Source organism: Silurus aristotelis (assembly GCF_946808225.1).
Source record: "Silurus aristotelis genome assembly, chromosome: 19".
In the NCBI taxonomy this organism is placed as follows: Eukaryota; Metazoa; Chordata; class Actinopteri; order Siluriformes; family Siluridae; genus Silurus; species Silurus aristotelis.
Window position 1 is genome coordinate 21,332,133 of NC_139592.1, and position 20,406 is coordinate 21,352,538.

At 38.0% G+C, this 20,406-nt stretch overlaps 2 protein-coding genes across 3 annotated transcripts; one reads left to right on the plus strand and one right to left on the minus strand.

The window, feature by feature from the left end:
• Nucleotides 1-4,699: 4,699 nt before the first annotated feature.
• On the minus strand, nt 4,700-13,193 carry LOC310715270 (trypsin). The gene is made up of 5 exons (XM_083521605.1): nt 12,957-13,193; nt 9,414-9,573; nt 8,053-8,194; nt 5,676-5,939; nt 4,700-5,192 (listed from the first exon to the last, which is right to left on the minus strand). Exons 1-5 carry the CDS (start codon nt 13,012-13,014, stop codon nt 5,022-5,024), a joined length of 795 nt encoding a protein of 264 aa, XP_083377731.1. The 5' UTR covers nt 13,015-13,193; the 3' UTR covers nt 4,700-5,021.
• A 3,220-nt stretch (nt 13,194-16,413) lies between these two features.
• On the plus strand, nt 16,414-18,735 carry LOC310715310 (trypsin I-P1). 2 transcript variants are annotated; one of them, XM_083521661.1, is made up of 6 exons: nt 16,414-16,571; nt 16,883-16,951; nt 17,149-17,299; nt 17,428-17,569; nt 17,755-18,012; nt 18,305-18,735. In XM_083521661.1, exons 2-6 carry the CDS (start codon nt 16,900-16,902, stop codon nt 18,461-18,463), a joined length of 762 nt encoding a protein of 253 aa, XP_083377787.1. In that variant the 5' UTR covers nt 16,414-16,571; nt 16,883-16,899; the 3' UTR covers nt 18,464-18,735. The 2 variants fall into 2 exon arrangements, with proteins under 2 accessions (XP_083377787.1, XP_083377786.1); XM_083521660.1 differs by having other exon boundaries at nt 16,886-16,951.
• The last annotated feature ends 1,671 nt before the right edge of the window (nt 18,736-20,406 follow it).

Here is a 20,406-nt window from a genome sequence, read left to right on the forward strand (position 1 = left end):
TTCTATTGATTGTGTCTAATAATTTGGAGTTGCCAACGTTCCCAAGACATCAAAAATGTAATGTTATTGGGCAGACAATGTGTAGGTGCGACTTTGTGTCTGTCTGCTTTAGCATTCATGGTACAGTGGAGACATGTGGAGGATGTCACACACACACACACACACACACACACACACACACACACACACACACACACACACACACACAGGTCTGATCTGGGCTCTAGGTAACAAGCCCTGTTATCAACTGACAGACAGTACAGAACACTGTCTCCTGACTGACAGGTCTTGTTAAGGAACATTACAGCACTTGAGTTTCTGACATTCCTCTCCAGAGAAACTCCATGAATCATAATCAGGATGAGGGCACTCGGAGCAAGAAAAGGGAAACGGAGTACCTTTATTTCTGCATAAGTAATACCTTTAGTGGTAATAATGTCTTCACACAACAGGCTACTAGTCTGCCTAATGGCCACATTTTTTAAACATAATTAAAGGCTCAACTCATCCCTGACTCATTTCCTCACTTTGCAGTCGCTCTTAAAAGGCCTGGCACTGACACCGCTTTCTTTAGTATCTGGCCTTTTCTTGCTCGGGGAGTTATTCAGGGAGAACAGTAAAAGTGCAGCTGAGACTTAAGGGGGCGAAAAAAAAAAAGAAAAAGAACAGCTCCGGTAATTACAGCCTTCACAGCGGCTTTATGTAACAACCAGGTCACATCCTGTTCTGTAAAGCTCTTAAGAGTACTTCTAAAGCTGGAGGGAAAAAACATTCGATACAATTATATTTTTTCACCTCAGTCTTATAGTTAAATTAAATTAGCAAGAAACAAATGAATGTCATGCGAGACAGATCAATCTATTACTAGACATTGATGGAAGGAGTTTCCAGTGTCAGTGTTTAGTAAAAGCTGGGTAACTTAGTTTGTTTTTTTATTTTAGACCTTGATAAAGAAAAAGAAATGAAAAGAAGGTAATGAAGAAACAACTGATGCTGCTATAATATAAGGAACAGGAATCTGTCTCATGGATGTTCAAACACTAAATGCAACTATAAATTTATAAAATATGCTGGAAAATGCTGTGAAAATGAATGAAGAAGAATAATAAAAGAAACTATAATAATATTAGGTCTATTGACACTATGAGATAGACTATATATATTATATAATGTATCAGATAGAGCAACAAGACAAAAATAAGATGAAATGTTAAAAGGAGATGAGATAAGATGAGGTAAGATAAAATACGAGATGAGACACGATAAACCTAAAGCAAGAAAAGATAAAACAAAAGACCGTATAAGATAAGATGAGACAAGATAAGATAAGAAGTTATGGCAAGGCAAGATGAAATGATAAGACAAGATGAGATAGGATGAGATAATTCGAGAACATGATGAGATCAGAGGTGAGATTAGGTAAGATGAGAAAATACGAGACAAGGTAAGACAAGATAAGAGCTGCTCCTATAAAATATAAATGTTTCGGCACATGTATTGCTAACTGTACATTTCATTCTCGAGCTGATCTCTCCCAGGCCATTAGGATTCCATAAGCAAACAGTTTGCACGGTTTGTGCTCAAATCTCCCATAAGCCCACGCAATTACAGAACAGCACAGGCCCTTTAGATCATTTTGCAGAGAGCACGGTGTAATTTATGCGCTGCCTATCCTTCAGTGTTTTTACCATTCCGTGAACGTTTGCGCTGTTTTCTAATGTAGGTCTGCACACTCCCAGGTACATCGCCGAGCACTATTCATCTCAATTTAGCCCCTGCTCAGCTGCTTGTCTCAATGAGCAATGAAAAATAGATGCCTCCTGTCTCTGAGTTAATGCCTCTGAAATGCTGAATGACCGTACGCATTTGCAGCTGTCGCTGGGGTTATGACATCTCTTACAAGCGAGGTTATAAAGACCCTGCTCGTTTAAAGTTTGACTGATTGAACCAATTAGGTAAATTATCCAGCTTGGGCAGGCTGTGCATTACTGACAGGAAAGCAAAGCTGACATTTCCAAAGTACAAAGCTAATGATGGGTACTTTCTGTGCTTTCTGTTTGAACCCTGTCACATTCAAAATGTTAGATTTCCTCACATATCCAGAGCTAACGTCTGCTTTGGCATTGTTTGCCATTCAAAACTCTGGTACGGGTCTATAAAATATTCAGGTCACTTTAAAAACTAGCTAGCTGTCAGTGAGATGTACATTTTGTTTGCACATTTAGTAGGTTACAGAAAAAGTAAAGACAAAAGAGAGAGAGAAAAAAACTTCAAATCTCTCTCAGACATCATAGCCATCCAATAAAGCCACCCTGGGCTCCAACTTCCAGAGTACACAGACACTTTCCGGCTCTGATTTGCTTATTTACTGATTAAGCAAAGGTATTACCTGCACAAACACTCTCACACTCTCTCACGCACACTATTTAAAGAACATTTATTCAGGAAAACATCATGAAGTAATACACTAACTGCCTGACTCTTGTTCGTTTGTCTATCGCCAAGCCGTAATATTGGCGTTGTTTCTCTTCTCATTTGCTAGACTGCTTAAAGCCAGTGTGAAAGAGGCAGATGTAGAGGACAGGGGGGTATGGAGACGGATGATCCGCTGTGGTGACCCCCTAATAAGAGAACCCGAAAGAAGAAGAAGACAGTAAAACAAAGTTTTACCAAGTAAAGGGAAAAATTTCATGCTAATGTATAGGATGCATCCAAAGACATCCTATACAACTGTGGTCCTTCAACTTTGAGCTAATAGTGTCACATATGATATATGGAAAAGTCAGATGTCCCAATATTTTGTCCATTATAGTATCTCTCTAAAGCGAATGAGCAATTTGGCCTAAAGGGCATTAGATAGGGTACATGGATACATCATGTTAAATCATTCAGTCCTAAAAATAAAAATAAAAATAAGAATTGTCCATGTCCAAGAGTTCTCAAGAGATCAGAGACAAGCCTCATGTCATGTAGCGCTCAGCTAAAAATGGCCTTTTATTTGAATCTAGGACGCATACGGAGATGCTGTAATGAGTCGTTCAAGGTGTTTCGAGTGGCGTGCGCATTTCAAGAGCAGAAAAACATCACGAAGACAACGGGAGATCAGGAAGATCTTGAATGAGCTCAACCAGCGAAAATGAGGCCAAGATAAAGATCCTTGCTAACTCAAGCAAAAAACACTGCTCAGTTCAGAGATCAGCAGGTTTGTTTTCATCAGTGAGGTAGACACCAGAAGCACAGTTCCAACAGTGAGTGATTACTTTTTTTCCTCTGGACTGGTGTTTGAACATGACAGGAAGCTAATGTTCCACACACAGTGCTGTGTAGCTAGAAGCCCAGATCTGGACCCTTTACTTACCATGACAGGATGATGAGTTCTCGTAGAGTAGAGTCTATAGAGTTACACACAGCTCTGTGGGGGAAAGAAATTGCTAAAAAATGCTACTAATTTCTGGACTCACTGTTTCCATCTCGTACAATGACAAGCACTTGGGATTTGCTGTTCTTTTTTTTTTTCTATGCCCTGCCAGGTGTTTCTTGTGAGCAATTTTAGCACTCTTAATGATGGTGATATATTATTATTATATTAAAATTATATTTTGTTTGTTGCCATATGCAAATTCTGCAGATTAAAAAAATATTATTAATTCAGTGCTCATATAATTTTTTAAAGGAAAAAACTAGAATACACCTAAAACAAATACCTCTTACCTGATTGATGATTGTAAATTATGCCTATAAAAGCTCAGCAAGCAGATGTGTGCAGATGTGTGCAGATGCGTGGGTTCCATTGTGTCTATAGCTAAGACCCAATATATTAAAAGCAGATGTGGTCAGATGTGTTTCAATGTGGTATTGGGTCTATAAGTAAAGACCCATCAGATTTAAAGCAGATGTGTGCAGATGTGTGTAGATAGGTGCCTATGTTTCATTCTTGTCAATAGCTAAAGACCTGGTAGATTTAAAGCAGATGTGTGCAGATGTGTTTCTGTTTCATTGTGACTTTATCTAAAGATGTGACAGGTTTAAAGCAGATGTGTGCAGAGGTGTGTAGATGCATGTATCTATTTTTCATTATGTCTATTGCCAAAGATCTGGTAGACCTAAAGCAGATGAGTGCAGATGTGTGTCTGTTGTATGGAGTTTATAGGTAAAGACCAGACAAATTTAAAGCAGATGTGTGCAGATTTCATTTCATTTCATTTTATTTATTTGACAGGGACAATGCAACATACATAGTGTCAAAGCAAGCTTGTCACTAAAATGCTACATAAAAAGTTTATAGCAAATGCTAATTTTCAACTCCAGATGTGTGTAGATGTGTGTCTGTTTCATTGTGTGTATAGCTAAAGACCAGAGAGATTTAATGCAGATGTGTGTAGATTTGTGTGTCTGTTTTATTGCGTCTATATATAAAGACATGACAGTTTTAAAGCAGGTGTTTGCAGATGCGTGTATATGTATGTGTGTGTCTGTTTCATTGTGTCTATAGCTAAAGACTCAATATATTTAAAGCAGATGTGTGCAGATGTGTTTCGATGTTTCGTTTTGTCTATAGCTAAAGACCTGGTAGATTTAAAGCAGATGTGGCAGATGTGCACTGGAGATGTACAGCTAAATTTTTTTGGGGAAAAAAATAATTACTTTATTCATAACCAATGGTAATTCTTTGGTAGGAACACATTGTTTTGTTGGATCTGCTAATGCAAATGACTGTGCTATACAATATGGCAACTACTAAAGAACATACGCAACGGTTCACTCGACTCAAACCCTCCTAACAACAGAAAAGAAAGTCTATACCAATATAAGCTATTTTTTTAATTAAGGAACAAAATACTAAAAAGAGATTTTACCTCTGACTGTGCTGACACTGGTGGTGAATAAATCACCATAATTTACAGTTGAATAATATTAACATAACGCAACATGAAAATATACTCTAACAAGATGGAATTTTGGCATGTTGATCTCTCTGTGGTTTCAAGTTAATGGTTAAACATAGATCGAGGTTGCACGCTCTACTTCTTGCCACAGTTCCCATAAAAACCGAATATAGTGTCGTCAATCCACTTGCGAAAATTTGACACGGCGGTGTAAACTCCAGGATACCGGGGATCTGCACAACCGTTACCCCAAGACACGATCCCGTAGACACGCCCTTCGCACACCAGTGGCCCACCAGAGTCACCCTGCGAAGAGGAAAGTGTTAAAAAACCTGCATCATCAGTGCAAGGGTCAGTATTCATAAAAACTGATATTACATATACATTTTCTATATTAATGGTAATTCTATTTTTGTTCATTAAGATTATGTACACTAGTTTTCCAGTCCACTTAAAAAAATTTAAGTCCCCAACTTACGATGGAGATGCATTCCGATGACCCCATCGTAACTTGAACATTTTGTGAGTCGAGACATGGCCAACCATGACTTTTAAATAATGGTGATCAGTATGGGGTACTTTATTGTAAATAGTTAATATATAAACAAATTATAATTATAATTGATATTGCATATAAAATCAATGCTAAACACAGTTATCAGGATGTGAGATCTGTAGTTGCTTTACACACTAATAAACAAAGTTTCATAGTTTCCACAATTTGGCCCTCATTAAAAGTCCATATTGTGACAATTTCTTTAGTAATGATGTTGCAAATATGTAGCTTACACTACAAGCATCTGTTCCTCCCTCAGCGTAGCCAGCACAGATCATGTTTTCTGTGATGTTTCCATTGTAGGAGTCAGTGTTGTTGCAGTTGGCACTGGAGACAATGGGCACAGTGGCAGTGTGAAGAGATGTAGGGATACCCCCAGTGGGGCTAGTGAATCCCCAGCCTGATACACGACACACACGCCCCTCTGCCATGTTCTCCCCTTGACGGGGCAGCGGTGCAGGGCACACATAGTCATTAACAATCACCGGAGTCTGCATCTGGATAGGAAAGAAAGAAGCAATATTTATGAAACGAGAGGGCCCTCTGCTTGTGACATCGTTCCTAAAATATCATATCTGGATTTTTAAATGTCAGATACCATTAGGTGAAACAGCATTGTTTTGAGTTACCCCTGATGGAGCAGTCTTTATCTCTGGGGTCACTTTTAATTTACTGTTATTAAATTATTAATTAATATAATTTTTAAACTAAGAACACTGAAAATCTGATGACGTGATGGAGCTTTCGCCAGCATCAACAACTAAAACTTTTTTCTGTTGTTTGAAAGCCAGGGCAAAGTCTTTGAACAGCACATAAAGGCACTCTTGACAGACTTATGTTGATGCTTCTAGTAATTGAATCTAGACTGCCTTGAATTCAGGCCACGGCACAAAAGAACAGCAATGCATCACCACCCTTCACTCTACTGCAGAGGACATCAAGTCTTTGTGAACCAGGAAGTCAGACAGTGGATCTCCCGGAATCTGTCAAAGGATCTCTTTCTCTTTTTTTTTTTCAGGTCTATACAGTGGTAAAGATAATTAAAAGCTAGGAAAAAGCCAGCTAAGAGTTTCTTTAGAAAAAAGAAAGGAAAGAAAAAAGCACTTCATTTTTATCACATGTAGATTACAGCACAATGATCGCAAAGATTTTAGGAAGCTGGGGGCAGAGCACAGGGTCAGCCATGATATAACGCCCCTGGTGCAGGGAGGGTTTAAGGCCTTGCCCAAGTACCCAAGAGTGGCAGCTTTGCGATCCTGGGGCTTAAACCTCTCACTTTCTGATCACTAACCCAGAGCCTTAACCACTAAAATGTACAGTAGTTTTTGCAGTTGTGGATGAATGGCTTTTGGCTGTTGGTCAGAAGGTTTTGCTTACAACCAAGTCACTTTGAATGAAAGCATCAATCAAGTGGGTTAATGTACATTTTTAAGTACTTTCACTCCTCACTGAGGTCTTTGGGAGTCAGATACTACCTTTGGATTGTGTGAAGTACTGAACCAGATACTCAGCTGTCCTTCAGTATCTCCCACCAAATTCAAATTCCATATGCTTGTTTATATATTATATATTATTACATGTCTGCTGGAAATGTATTTACAACACACACACACACATGCCCACACGTGTGCACACACTCCAGCAGATATTTAATTCCTTTTTTTTTTTTTTTTACTTTTAATTAAATTTGATTTCTCAAAGTAACTTTACAGAATGTAAGCATTATAAAACATGGTTCACTTATATTTACATTTAATTATATTAATTGTATTTATACAATGAGCAAGCCTAGGGCGATTGTGGCAAAAAGAAAAAACTCTATTTCCTACAGCAGGATATGCCTTTATAGGCAATTTCCATGGAACTGAAAACTAAATTACAGTCAAAGGTCAATAAAATGACACTGGTATTCATTCATTGTTTTATTCACAAATGGTTCTAGTGCATTTTAACCATCGTAGAGAACCAACCTGTCATCCCAAATATATAATTACATCAGAGCTAAAGCGTTTAAACATTCTGCTTACAATATGAGCATCTGTTATGTCTGCAAAAATACCAGAAGTTTATAGGGAGTCTATAAAAATATTATATTGCCGGGACAGTAACGTTAAATTTTCTTTTATCACAGATATTATGCTGTGCTGCTTTTTTGCCACGTACACAGTATTTATTTGGGGATTTTTTATGCTGTTTTTTTGTAGCATGTTTTTAAGGTTGTTCCTTGATTTTCTGTGAAGTTTACAGGAAAGAGAAGGATCAGTGAAAGGTGATGACACTTTCCCATGTCTCAATGTTGTTGTTTTTTTCAATTCAGGGAACAGAGCAGTTTCAGGTTTCACTTATTAAATGATAACATTCATATAGGCATTTACTCTGAACCTTTCATTTTCGGAGCTCTAAACCCGTAGCTGTTACTCGAACAATCATATGTTTAAATAAGGATTTCTGTGATTTTATTAACAGTCAGAACTACATAGAAAATGAATCATGAACCCAAAGCCTGCAAATCTATCAATCATGAATTGGCCCAATGTGTTTCCAGCAGTCGCAGGTAATCAATTTGTATTTCCAGATGGTAATGGAAGAGAACATTGTTCAAACTCTTACCTTTATGAGCATGATGTCTGCATTGTTAGTGCTTTTGTTGTACTTCGGGTGAGGTACTAGGAGCTGTGGCGACCGGTACTGTTCTGTCCCTTCGTACACACTTACGGAATAATCTCCGGTGACAATCCTCATGTTCCCAGCACTAGACACAACACATAAAACTGATCTTTCCTCCACAGTGGAAATATACTATATACAAAAACTGAAATATGGAATTTAATTAGCATTTCCTTCAACTACATACAGAAGGTTTAACCATTGTCTGATTAGATCGTATTTTCTGCAGTGTTATGAATATAAACCCGAATATTGCGTAATAAATCGAGCAAGCAAAGGTTAAGGCATAAAACTATAGCACCTTTTCTTTGCTCCACTTTTCTTTCTGAGATCGAATACATATTTTATTTTTTATTACAATTTTTATTACACAATATGTACAACCATATGGACAAAGGTTTGTTCCATTCCACATTGGTTCCCTGTTTGCTGTTATAATACCCTCCATTCCTCTGGGAAGATGATGTACTAGATTTTGGAGTGCGCTTGTGAATATTTGTCAGCCACAAAGGAGTTAGTAAAGTACTGATGTAGTAAAGTGAGGAGGCTTGGGGGCAGTCAGATGTTCAGTAGGGTTGAGGTCAGAGCACTGGAACATTTTATTGGACTTGACTTGGAACTCCAAACCTTTCCGAAGCATAAATTGAATACAAACACATCCAAAGACATCCTATACAATTATGTGCCTTCAACATTGTGGTAACAGTTGAAAGAACCACGTATAGCTGGATAAGTCAGGTGACTTGTGTCCATATAGTGTATATCCAGAGGGAATATTCAACAAGCCCCACTGGTTTAAATAATCATTATAGTGTGCTGATTCATTATTACTATTTGTTGATGAATCATTATTATAATTTTTTTTAAACTTAATCAGTTTTAGTTGTTTATTGCTACCTTCAAATGTAAAATTTTTCCTTGGAACATTTTTATAATACATTTTTTTTAATTTGTCAGTTAAAATTTTGGAAGCTGAATATTGCACAGGAAACTGAATGTACAGAAATTCTCTTTTTTTATCTTTAATGCATTTAGTGCACTTTATTTCCAATCACAACTTGCAAAACAAGTGGCCTTAAATAATCTCCTTATAGCTCTAGGTCCTCTGGTCCCTGTTTTCTTGGTTCGGTCTGTAATGTCGCTTGGCCATCCTTTCAGGTTTCATGTAAGTTCCCTAGTTTCTCTAGGGTGTATATTTAAGTGAAACTACACTGTAAGCTTTTTTGCTCTTGAGAAACTTTTTTTCAGAAGGAGATGATTTGTGTTTTTTCTTTGTTCGTTAGATTTTTTTCAAAGAAACTTACCCTACGTTGCAGTGTGCTGCTGTCAGCACCCAGTACTTGTTAATCAAAGTGCCACCGCAGAAGTGCTGTCCCACGAGGGTCTGGATGGACACCATGTACTTGATGGAGTAAGGTGCAGGGGCGTATCCGCCTATTATCCGGCCCTGCATCATTGTCTGACCTGAGAAAAACAGTGTGGATTCAACATCACAGTGCATTATATTCTACTGTTCCAGAAATCATGTAGCACCAAATAAAATAGACATTAAACATGTAATTTAAATAAATCTGGCTAATATCTCTGACATTTATGCATAACAGTTTATAACAGTATAACAGTATGTGTCAAAATGTTTGGGTTGAACATGTGGATGGAACAGTCAGGTGTCCCAATACTTTTGTTCATATATTATAGACTATATGGACACTCCAGTTTAGTTGACTAATATAATGTGATTTATTAATATGATATTTATTAGTATCTATAATTTGTACAAAGAAAAAATAGTGTCATGATATTTATTGGCAGAATTGTTCTGATGGAAATGCCTTTGGTAAGAAGCACAGGACTTGTTAGTATTAACTTTTTGAAAGCTTTAGGGAAAAAAGGTGTACAGTCATTTATCATCACATTACCCCTCCATAGTGTTAACTCATCTATGGCTATCTACATCGCCACCTAAGCGAGCATGAAAGGGACGAGACATGTAACTCGACCCACAGTTTCAGGTTTTGAGTGCTAATTTGGTCACATCGTAACTCAACCCTACTACACTTCCAACCAGACAATACTTGCAGATGATGGTTCTGTGATCTTTCAAACATGATTAATAACAGTATGCAGACCATAATTTCAAATTCAAATTTTATTTGTAACATACACATTCATAAATAGTATGACATGTAGAGAACAGCTTTTACGACTGTCCAACATGTGTGTGTGTGCATGTGTGTGTGTGTGTGTGTGTGTGTGTGTGTGTGTGTGTGTGTTCCAGTGTGATTGTTACTAAAGTGTCCATGTGCTGGTATTACAGTGCCACTGTTCTGTGCCAGTCCAATGACAGTGGTATTAAAGTGACAGTGTGCAATTATGCAAAAGATTTGTGCCACAAAGGAAACATGAGACAGAAGAGAAGTCCAGGTACTAGGTGGTTGGTGTTTCCTCTTCCTCCTTCTCTCTGTGTTCGCCTTCAAGCATCGGAAGCGCTTCCCTGAACTCAAAAGAGAAAAGGGTCCATTGTTGGGATGGTTGAGGTCCTTCACAATCTTCCCGGCCCTGGTACAGCACCACGTGCTGTAGATGTCCTGCAGGTCAGGGAACTCATTGTGGGTGGTACCATCCTCTGGAGGGCTCACCTGTCCTGCATGGTGCTGTTCCCTGAACTAGGAATTGATGCTACCCTTCAGGACACTCTTAATGGTGCAGGTGTAGAAAGTCCTTAGCACCTGAGAGGGTAGTTTAAAGACCCTTATGCGCCTCAGATGGAAGAGACGCTGCCAGGCCTTCTTCACCAGGGTGTTGATGTGATAGGACCAAGACAGGTCCTGCGTAATGTGAACTTCTAGGTACTAGAAACTGTTCACTCTCTCCACTGGGGTCCCGTTGATCTTTAGTGGTTGGTATGACCGTTCCTGCTTCGTGCTGAAGTTCACTATTAACTCCTTAGTCTTGCTGCCGTTCAGGAGAAGATTGTTCTCCTGGCACTATCTCTCCAGGTTTTGAATCTCCAGTAGGTAGGCAGTCTCGTCCTTGTTGGAGATCAGGCTGCGGCGGATGATGTTGGTGGAGTTAAAAGTGACAAAGTCATATGTGTACAGCGAGTACAGCAGGGGGCTCAGAACAAAACCCTGAGGAGCTCCATATATCTTTACCTGGCTAGCCTTTGAGCGTATTGACCTTGTGGCAGTGATTGGATTGCACATGCATATATATATATGCGTGCCTGCACACACACACACACACACACACACACACACACACACACACACACACACACACACAGGGTTGAAACTCAATTTGCAACAGAGCATCTAATGAGAGTGAAACCTCAGGGAATTTTTTGCTTTTTTTTAAGATTGTAAACTGCCTATTCGGAAAAAAAGATGATTGTGTCTGTGTTTGAATCTATTATTATCCAGACAATACAACAACTCGAACGGTGAATCAAATTGTTGTGCCTTCATCTTTATTGATATTTGGTTTTTTTTCCTGTTCTCAATTCTTTTAGCAGATGAGCCAATAGTTCTATCTGCAATTTGAACCAGGTATATAGTAAGACACTCATTCTAATATATTGTTTCCATAGTAACAGCTCATTCAGATGATAAAAGTTTTTGTTAGGAAATTTACATTTAACTTTTTTTATGTACTGGCATATTCTTTCGGTTTTTCCATCACAGGATAGTCTTCAGGATGGAGGACATTATGGTTTTTCACTATCATGAAAAACTGCAATTGATTCAGCAACTGATTGGTTGATTAAACTTGTCTTATTACCATGACCAGCAAATAACATGTCTTGGGACATTCTATATTTAAATTTACATCAAATTGTTACAATCTTTGGGTAAGAGAAATAATTTACTTCAGGTTTATTAGCAGGAAATAATCTTCACACCAACCCATCAGGTGTTATTACCTACATAAATCCCAGCCGGTCAGCTGACAAATCAGTGATGATCAGTAGAAAGAGCAGAGGTCATTTTGTGTGTTTTGTTTCGCTTATGAAACTTTTTTATTTTTTGGAAACGTTCTTATCTTCACCCTTATCCCCACCATCAGCTGAAACCCAGCTCCGGTTTCAGTTAATAAATAATGGTACCACATATAGAGCCGGTTCTTTACAATAATACATCTCAGTCCCAAGCAAGTCTCAGTGTGCAACCTGAATAACCCAGGGAGCTTTAAAGCCAGACAGCTAGAACAGAGCATAAATATCCGCGAATGTGCTCAGAATTTGGCAACACTTCTTCATTCTTAGCTGGGCTTTGGCATCCATACAGGGATGAGAATAGATTAGCAGCTCATAAAGAAATCACTCATACACATCATAAGGCATCTGGCTGTGAACGCATTATCTCTGGATCTGCATTCCTGCAAAATTCATGTCTCTATAATGCACACCAGCTGATTACATCTCCATAAATTATACAGTATTACACCTCAAAAGTTGTGTTAAGTAAAGAAAATAGACACACTACAAACAACATGTTCCCATATTTTCATTAGTATATTTGAAGACATTCTCGTTGATGCTGGATGATGCTGGGTTTGAATTTTTTTTTTGCCATAAATAATTTGTTTCTTTTATAATTGGGTATAAAAATCAATGAATATGAAAAGCACACAAGAAAACCATTACACATACATTTATTGATTTTGAGAAATTTCTCAGGGAAAGATTCCGTCAAAATAAACATTGTTTAATGTTTGGACCTTGCTTTAGGAGGGGAAAATAATTAGCATTTCCTCTTTAAATAAAAAAGGAAAATGTCCAATCATGCCATGCACACTTCAGTTACAGATCAAAAGTTTCTTCAAGAACTGTCGAAAGCTTTACTTACAGGTAACAGCGAGAACTTTCAGCAGGATGCAGAGCAAAAAGGTGAGCAGGTGATCCATGTTGTAAAAGGAGAGAGAGAGAAAGAGAGAGAGAGGGAGACTGGGATAGAAAAATAGAGAGAGAGAGAGGATCCACAGGAGTCAGGCTGAACTGACGGGAAACCTTTCCCCTCCATACTCTGATTGCTCGGCTCATTTCACTGCTCTCAGGTTTCCCAGTTCCGATTTCTGTTCCCATGGACACCTTGAAGACAGAAGGCATGAAAACAATATATAATTGAAACATCGCTTTCTTAACTCCACCTGTGACCTTTTGATTCAGGGTTTCTATTCCAATCTGGCTGACACGGATCCTAAGTTGCATCGCATTGAAAATTTAACAGCCACTGTGATTCAGGGGGAATTATTTGGACCGTACGGAAGTATGAAGGGAATAAATGCTAATGGACAGCATGTTGATTAGCAGAGGTTGGTGATCACTGGATGTCTTGAGATGTCATTAGTTACACCTTCTAAATCGCCTCGTCGATCTTAACTTCCATGCAAATTCCGTACGGATTCAACAGAAAGAAATGAACAAAGAAGGTTTTTATTGTTTGCAAATTTGCAAATAATCAGACCACATGACGGAAAAACCCACAATAGATTTTATGAAAGTCCGTAAACCTGTAGTTCCTTTCTGTCAGTGTTCATATGAGGGGCTCTCTGGCATCTTCCCTTAACACCTTCCTCAAAACCGGGTGTAGCTAATATCCACCTTTGGAGCCTGACACAGCAGCCTTCATTGGTCATTACATCTACAATATCTCTTTCTCTCACTGCCTTCGCTATTCCATGCTTCATTCCCCTGAGTGCTGACCACAGGCAATTTTTACAGCTGACCTGCCACTCTGCTCCTGAGCTCCTACTTAGCATACACAGATTAAAGGCCCATGTTCCACATAACACATCTTTATCGACCTACTTTCTGCATTTTAGCTCGAGGTAATATTAAATATTTGCCGGAACGTTGCAATGTGATGCAAGGTACTTTTGATTTTGTGCAATTGCTACACACTACACACAAGCCCTGCTTTGTGGATGTTTTGCTTGTTATAATGGTGTCACGAACCATGATAATATTGTGGTTATAATTAGAGTTGCAAAATGTAAGAATTTTCAAGACTGGAAAATTGTCATTGGAATTAGCGGGAAAATATGGGAATTGATGTTAATAAACTGGGAATCTACAGAATTGCAGGTTAGCCTCTAACAGGGAACTTAAATGTAGTTGAAAAAAAAAAAATCTTGTACAATAATATTAGTTAAAAGTTACAAGTTTGGGCACAATACTAATTTTATTAAATTTTTTGAAAATGTCTCATGCTCATCATGCCTGCATTTATTTATTCAAAAATACAGAATAAAACAGTAATATTGTGAAATATATATTAAGAAATATCTATAAATGTCCTACCTAATTAAATCAAAGTCGAACATTTCATTTTTTTTCATTTCTGTATTATATAAAATCTTGATGTACATAGTTGAAGAAATCTGATCTTGGTTTTAATATATATATAATATAGTAGTGACTGTAATGCAGGCAAGGATACTAGTTTTTAGAAAATAAACTGATCTATCAAAATGTAACTCAAATTGTAGAATGTAGAAGTTGCTGTGGGTTTGGTGAAAAATGAACCAGGACATGTAATGTGTTGCAAGCTGAGGCAGGACTCATATGATTTATGCTTTATTCATAGTCATATGTAGACAGCAACAAATCGGATAATCCATAGATCCAAGAGGGGTAAACGAGTGAAGGGGGTAGAACGATATATATAATTCAGATTGAATTAAGAATTGATCAGACTGAAATAAGCTATAATGATGAAACCATGAATAAACCAAGGAAGAAATACAAAAAAAAAAATATCAAGTACTAAAAACACTGAACAGGTGCACACAGTAGAGTAACACATAGGACAGAAACAAATGCAAATTTTGTTTACTCACCCCAAAAATTTACATAATCAATATTTCAACCATATCTAGTTTTTTTTTTATGTACATTTTGCAAGAAACATAAATTTTTTGAGTGTTCAAATGCAGGTCGGTACAAACTGAATGTATTCTCTGTGTCAATCTCCAGTAAGAAAAAAACCCACAAAAATTTAGTACTGTATCACAGTGTTGTGGCCGCGTAGAAGACAAAGCAAAACGATCTAAAGCATGTAAGTACCATGTAGCATGGCGCTAAATGAACAGTTGGTATTTGTGACAGACATTTTAAAAAACATGAATAAACCAACCGATCTGGTTAGCAAGGTGTAGTGGTATAGGGAATTAAAGCAAAAAAAATTTTTAAAGGCTTTAAAAACCTTTTTTAAAGGCTCTTTTCTGTGTTTTAGTTTATTATCTTGGTGCAGTAAAGTGTCATTAATTTACTGAGCTTTCGAGAAATTACATCATTTGAAGCATTTTGAAGTAGTGCTATAATATTCATTACAAAGTCAGTTATTTTAATTTTTATTTTTTTTTAATGCATTCTTTTAAAGACACCACTGAACCAAAAAAAACAATGGCAAGACGTTTGAGTTGGAGCAACAATCAAGCTACAAATAATACAATCTCACGAGCCAAGAAGGCTAATTTGCTATGCTAATAATAATAATATCATACAAACTGCGGTTTCTGGGTCATCATGCATTATGGGTAACTTTGAAAACTATAACTATGGCAAAGGAGAGCATTTTAGTGAAGCACACATTAGCAAAGGGTACTCAAGTTATAAGAGTACTCAAGTTATAAGGGTACTCAAGTTATAAGGGTACTCAAGTTGTACCTAAAAAGTAGTGAGATAAGATTTTCTGTCACCATGAAATCACAAATGAGGCTAATTTTTAGACTTATTAGCAAACTGGGATTGTATTGTGGACCCATTGACCTTATGGTTCAAGCATAGATTTATAGATCAACTGGTTTGTCATGGTAGATCCAGAGCTGAGCCTTGAAACTCTGAACATCCACCCTGTATATGAAAACAAATTTATATGCTAATATAAAAGAAGGTGCATTTATTTTACTAATCCACCTTCTATCATGCTTTTAGGAGGTGGTAACAAACCAGAGAACCTGGACAACAACCCAAGCAGACATGAGGAAAACAAACAGAACTGCATACACACAGTAACCTGATCTCAGGATCGATCCGGAGACAGAAATCAGATGTCAGTGTTTGTGATTGTGAATGTACAAAAAAAACTACTCCCACGAACACATTTGTTCTCTGCGCCACCGAGAATTGTTTTACCTCTGTAACCGAAAACCCACAGCACCCAATACTGTTTCGTGACAATTGCTTCACACCCTGCTTTAGCTTTTATCTCTCCTGTGGAGAGGTGTCGCCCACAGTCAGCAGTGTGAGAGTGAAGAAAGCACCGACTTGGTCACTGGACACCAAGGGACCCCTGTGCTTTGTCATATACCAGGTCAGTCCCTGTAGTTCATACAGGACCAACACAACATGCTAACAAAAGCCATGCACAAAAGACATAGCTCTATTATAAAAGCATTATGGGAAGCTCTGGCAGAACTAGCTCCACATATCCCAAGCGCATGAATGCCGACAGTGTGAGGTGAGTCTTTAAGCTTTTTTTGTCACATATTTCTATATTTTAAAAAAAATCACATTTGATATTTTTTTGTGCAACATGATGGATCGCATACTCGTAATTTTGCATCACTTTCTATAATGAAACTACACTTGACCGACAAAAGCCTTCATTTGCAAATGCGTGGAGTGATAAATCAGACTGACACTGAGATATGCACAATACAAATGGACACTGGTGCCACATGTGCATGGCTGTCTTCATAATTCTTGCAATGGCACGCTTTTCTGCTCGCACGACATTTCGATTTTATTATTATTAACTGGTGTGTTCAGCAGCAGGTGCTCGCAATATGGCTCTCGTCTGGGGGGTTGTAATCCTTGTCCTAACTATGATGAGCCAAGGTAGGTGTTTAAAATCTAAACATCTTATATAAATTGTATATCTGATTTTGAGGAAACTATGTCAAACTATGTTTATAGCTTAAAATATTTTGACTTTAAGATCTTTCGTTTATCGCCATGCTCTTCATAAATGATAATAGATGATAATCAGCAGTTGGTGTCACATAAATTTGCTTTGTAATTTTAACTCTTATCAGACTCACTGACCCAAAGAATCATTGGTGGCCAAGAAGTCGTGCCTCATTCTATCAAGTACCAAGCATCTCTTCAGTATGAGAGAAATCACTATTGTGGAGGCATACTGATCCACCAGCAATGGGTGGTGTCTGCTGCCCACTGCTGGAGGCCGTAAGTACTGCAGCCATGTTTACCTTACTGTTATATTAACATTCTAGCACATAGCCATGTAGAGCAATATGTTTGAAGACCGCAGGTTGTTTTTATATGTAGTAGTTGGCATGTTATCTTTTGGATAGGAGCAATATCATACAGGTGGTTCTGAGTGCACATAATCTGGCAGCTGAGGATGGATCTGAGCAGGTGTTCAGCGTGTCCAAGATCATAGCCAACCCCACTTACAACCCGAAAACATACAACGGTGACATCATGCTCCTGAAGGTGAGCAGTGTAGTTCAGAAAGATTGAAAATCTGATGAATTGATTGCAAATCCAATGTTAACTGGTCAACATATCTTGGTACATAATGAGAGCTATGCACTTGGGTTAGCATCTAGCTAGAGATTGTGTCTCCTTCTATTCCCACATCCCACAATAGAAAGTGTGCTTGGGTCTTTTTTTCTTAGCTGAGCCAACCGGCTGTTCTAAATGCATACGTCCAGCCAGCTCCTCTCCCGGATAATAGCATGCTTCCACTAGATAGTGGAACCACGTGCACAGTGAGCGGCTGGGGCGTCACACGTATCTACAGCTTCTACCTGTCCTCTGTGCTCCGCTCTGTGAATGTGAATTACATCCCCAACTGCTATAACTTCTACAACTCGATGGTCAATGAGAACATGATATGTGCTGGATCTCGATTTGGAGGCAAAGACTCTTGCCAAGTAAGGCAGAACCTATTCTCCATAGCTTACCATTTTATAGAACTCACAATAACAACATTGTTTTTTATAACTAAAATAAACCATTTTAACAATCTTTAAATCACTTGGTCAGGCCCATGACACAAAATGACACATTTTTATAGCTAAAGTACAGTACAGCCCCAAGTAGTGTAGAAGATCCTAATCACAGCTGAATTTATTATAACTTATTTAATCTGATCCAAATTCATAGTAGTTTCCATAATCAAATGTGTTTCCATATAAACATGTGAATAATCATATTTTTCCACAGGGGGATTCAGGAGGACCCCTTATGTGCAATGGCCTACTGGAAGGTATCGTGTCCTGGGGGATAGGTTGTGCCAATCCTTACTACCCAGGTGTCTACACCAAAGTGAGGAATTACAACAAATGGATCACTGGGATCATCACAAGTGACAGTCAATCCTAAAAATCAAGAAAGGGTTTAGCTTTAGACTAAAGCCTAAGTCCCAGTTATAAGGAAATCCAATATGGATTGAAAAATAATAGTAGCTGGGGATCTGTAACTGGGGGTAATATCGGTTTTGGGTGTGTATCCATATGCATAATTCATTAAGTAATTAAATCCTAGTGAGTTCTGCAGACACAGAAGTGTCTAGATTAATGATATAATGTTTAAGCACGGTTTAATTTCACCGCTCTCTCTCATATCTCATATGCATGTCATATTACATTTGTGATCTAGGCAATTAAATATTTTTTTTTTTTGGCTATAAAAAGGAATATTTGTAACTGATTATTGTTTATGTATCAGACGACTGAAGCATAAATAAAGGTGTTTTTCAGTGGTGGTGTTATTTTCTTTCATCTGCTCTCACAGAGGGATCAGTGTTTTGCATATTTGATTTGGCTCAGAATTTCTGGATGCCCTTCCTGACAAAACCCACCAGTCTAATCTGAGCTTGGAACAGGCACAGAAAGTGTGCTGGCTTGTGTGACACCCCAGGCTGGGTTGGTTCCCTCCCCCTGGAATCGATTGAGGGGCCTGATGAGAAGATGAATCTTAGACAATAGACCACAAAGAAACAGTGGGTGTTTTTTAGAGGTATTAAAGAAAAATATGATATAATAGTGGTGATTTTAATGCACGTTTACCTCATGTAAACTTCAAACCACACACACACACATTTGTTTAGTCATTTATTTGTTCATTATAATATAATTGTCCTTATAGTCACATGGAAGATCTGCCTACTCTCCATATAGCGAGGCTTGGGTCGCCATAATAGAGCTTTTTTTTTTTTTTAGATTGACTCATTGAGATCAATGAAACATTGCCAAACTAAGAAGAATTGATTTAATATAACATAAACATAGCTTTGAGGCTTTGCTGTAGGTCTGTTGATAAAGGATGCACATGTTAATCAATGCAAAAGATGGCTATTCATTCTGACTTCTAATCATTAGATGGTGCATTCTAAAGTGAAGCTTTCAATACTTATTTTCTGTTATGATCGTTAATGATTAAACACACTTCGGGCAAATCAAGGTCATCCAAGTGTTGGGTTCAGTGCGAGGAAAAAGCTGAGCAAGCAGCAGAAAATGCAACGCTGTCTCTTAATGCTTGTGAGATTTTGGATCATTTCGAAAGAATCCTGGTAAAGGCAGGTTAGATATAGTTCAATTATAACAATAGTTCATTGATGCCAAAACTACTTTTATTAGACCCGCTACTATTAATATTACTGATACTATTTCTATATATTACTACTGCTTCTGTACAACTATTTACATTTACATTTATGACATTTAGCAGACAAAAGTGCTTTGAAGACTCACTCAATAAATAAATCAACACTTGTTTACTAGGTTGCAAACTTAGGGTACCATCAGCCTAAATCTTTTGAAAGGAATTCTAGAACAATTTTACTGTTACTAATACGACTAATACACCTGTTACTACACTAATTATCTGTTACTACTATTACTATTACTATTAATTCTTCTTTTGGCTGCTCCCATTAGGGGTCGCCACAGCGGATCATCCGTCTCCATACCCCCCTGTCCTCTACATCTGCCTCTTTTACACCAACTACTTGCATGTCTTCCCTCACCACAGCCATAAACCTCCTCCTTGGACTTCCTCTTTTCCTCCTTCCTGGCGGCTCCATCCTCAGCATCCTTTTACCAATATAATTCATGTTCCTCCTCTGCACATGTCCAAACCATCTCAATCTCGCCTCCCTCACCTTGTCTCCAAAACGTCCTACATGCGCTGTCCCTCTAATAAACTCATTTCTAGTCCTGTCCATCCTCGTCACTCCCAACGAAAATCTCAACATCTTCAGCTCTGCTACCTCCAGCTCCACCTCCTGTCTTTTACTCAATGCCACTGTCTCTAAACCATACAAC

Bases quoted from the DNA above. Each gene is read 5' to 3' on its own strand.
- LOC310715270 (XM_083521605.1), bottom strand. From the start codon at position 13,014: ATGGATCACCTGCTCACCTTTTTGCTCTGCATCCTGCTGAAAGTTCTC. The intron at 8,195-9,413 runs GTAAGTTTCTTT...TGTTGTGTCTAG, and splicing joins GCAGCACACTGCAACGTAGG to TGCTGGGAACATGAGGATTG. The intron at 5,193-5,675 runs GTAAGCTACATA...TCCTCTTCGCAG, and splicing joins GAGGAACAGATGCTTGTAGT to GGTGACTCTGGTGGGCCACT.
- LOC310715310 (XM_083521661.1), top strand. From the start codon at position 16,900: ATGGCTCTCGTCTGGGGGGTTGTAATCCTTGTCCTAACTATGATGAGC. The intron at 16,952-17,148 runs GTAGGTGTTTAA...AACTCTTATCAG, and splicing joins CCTAACTATGATGAGCCAAG to ACTCACTGACCCAAAGAATC. The intron at 18,013-18,304 runs GTAAGGCAGAAC...ATTTTTCCACAG, and splicing joins GAGGCAAAGACTCTTGCCAA to GGGGATTCAGGAGGACCCCT.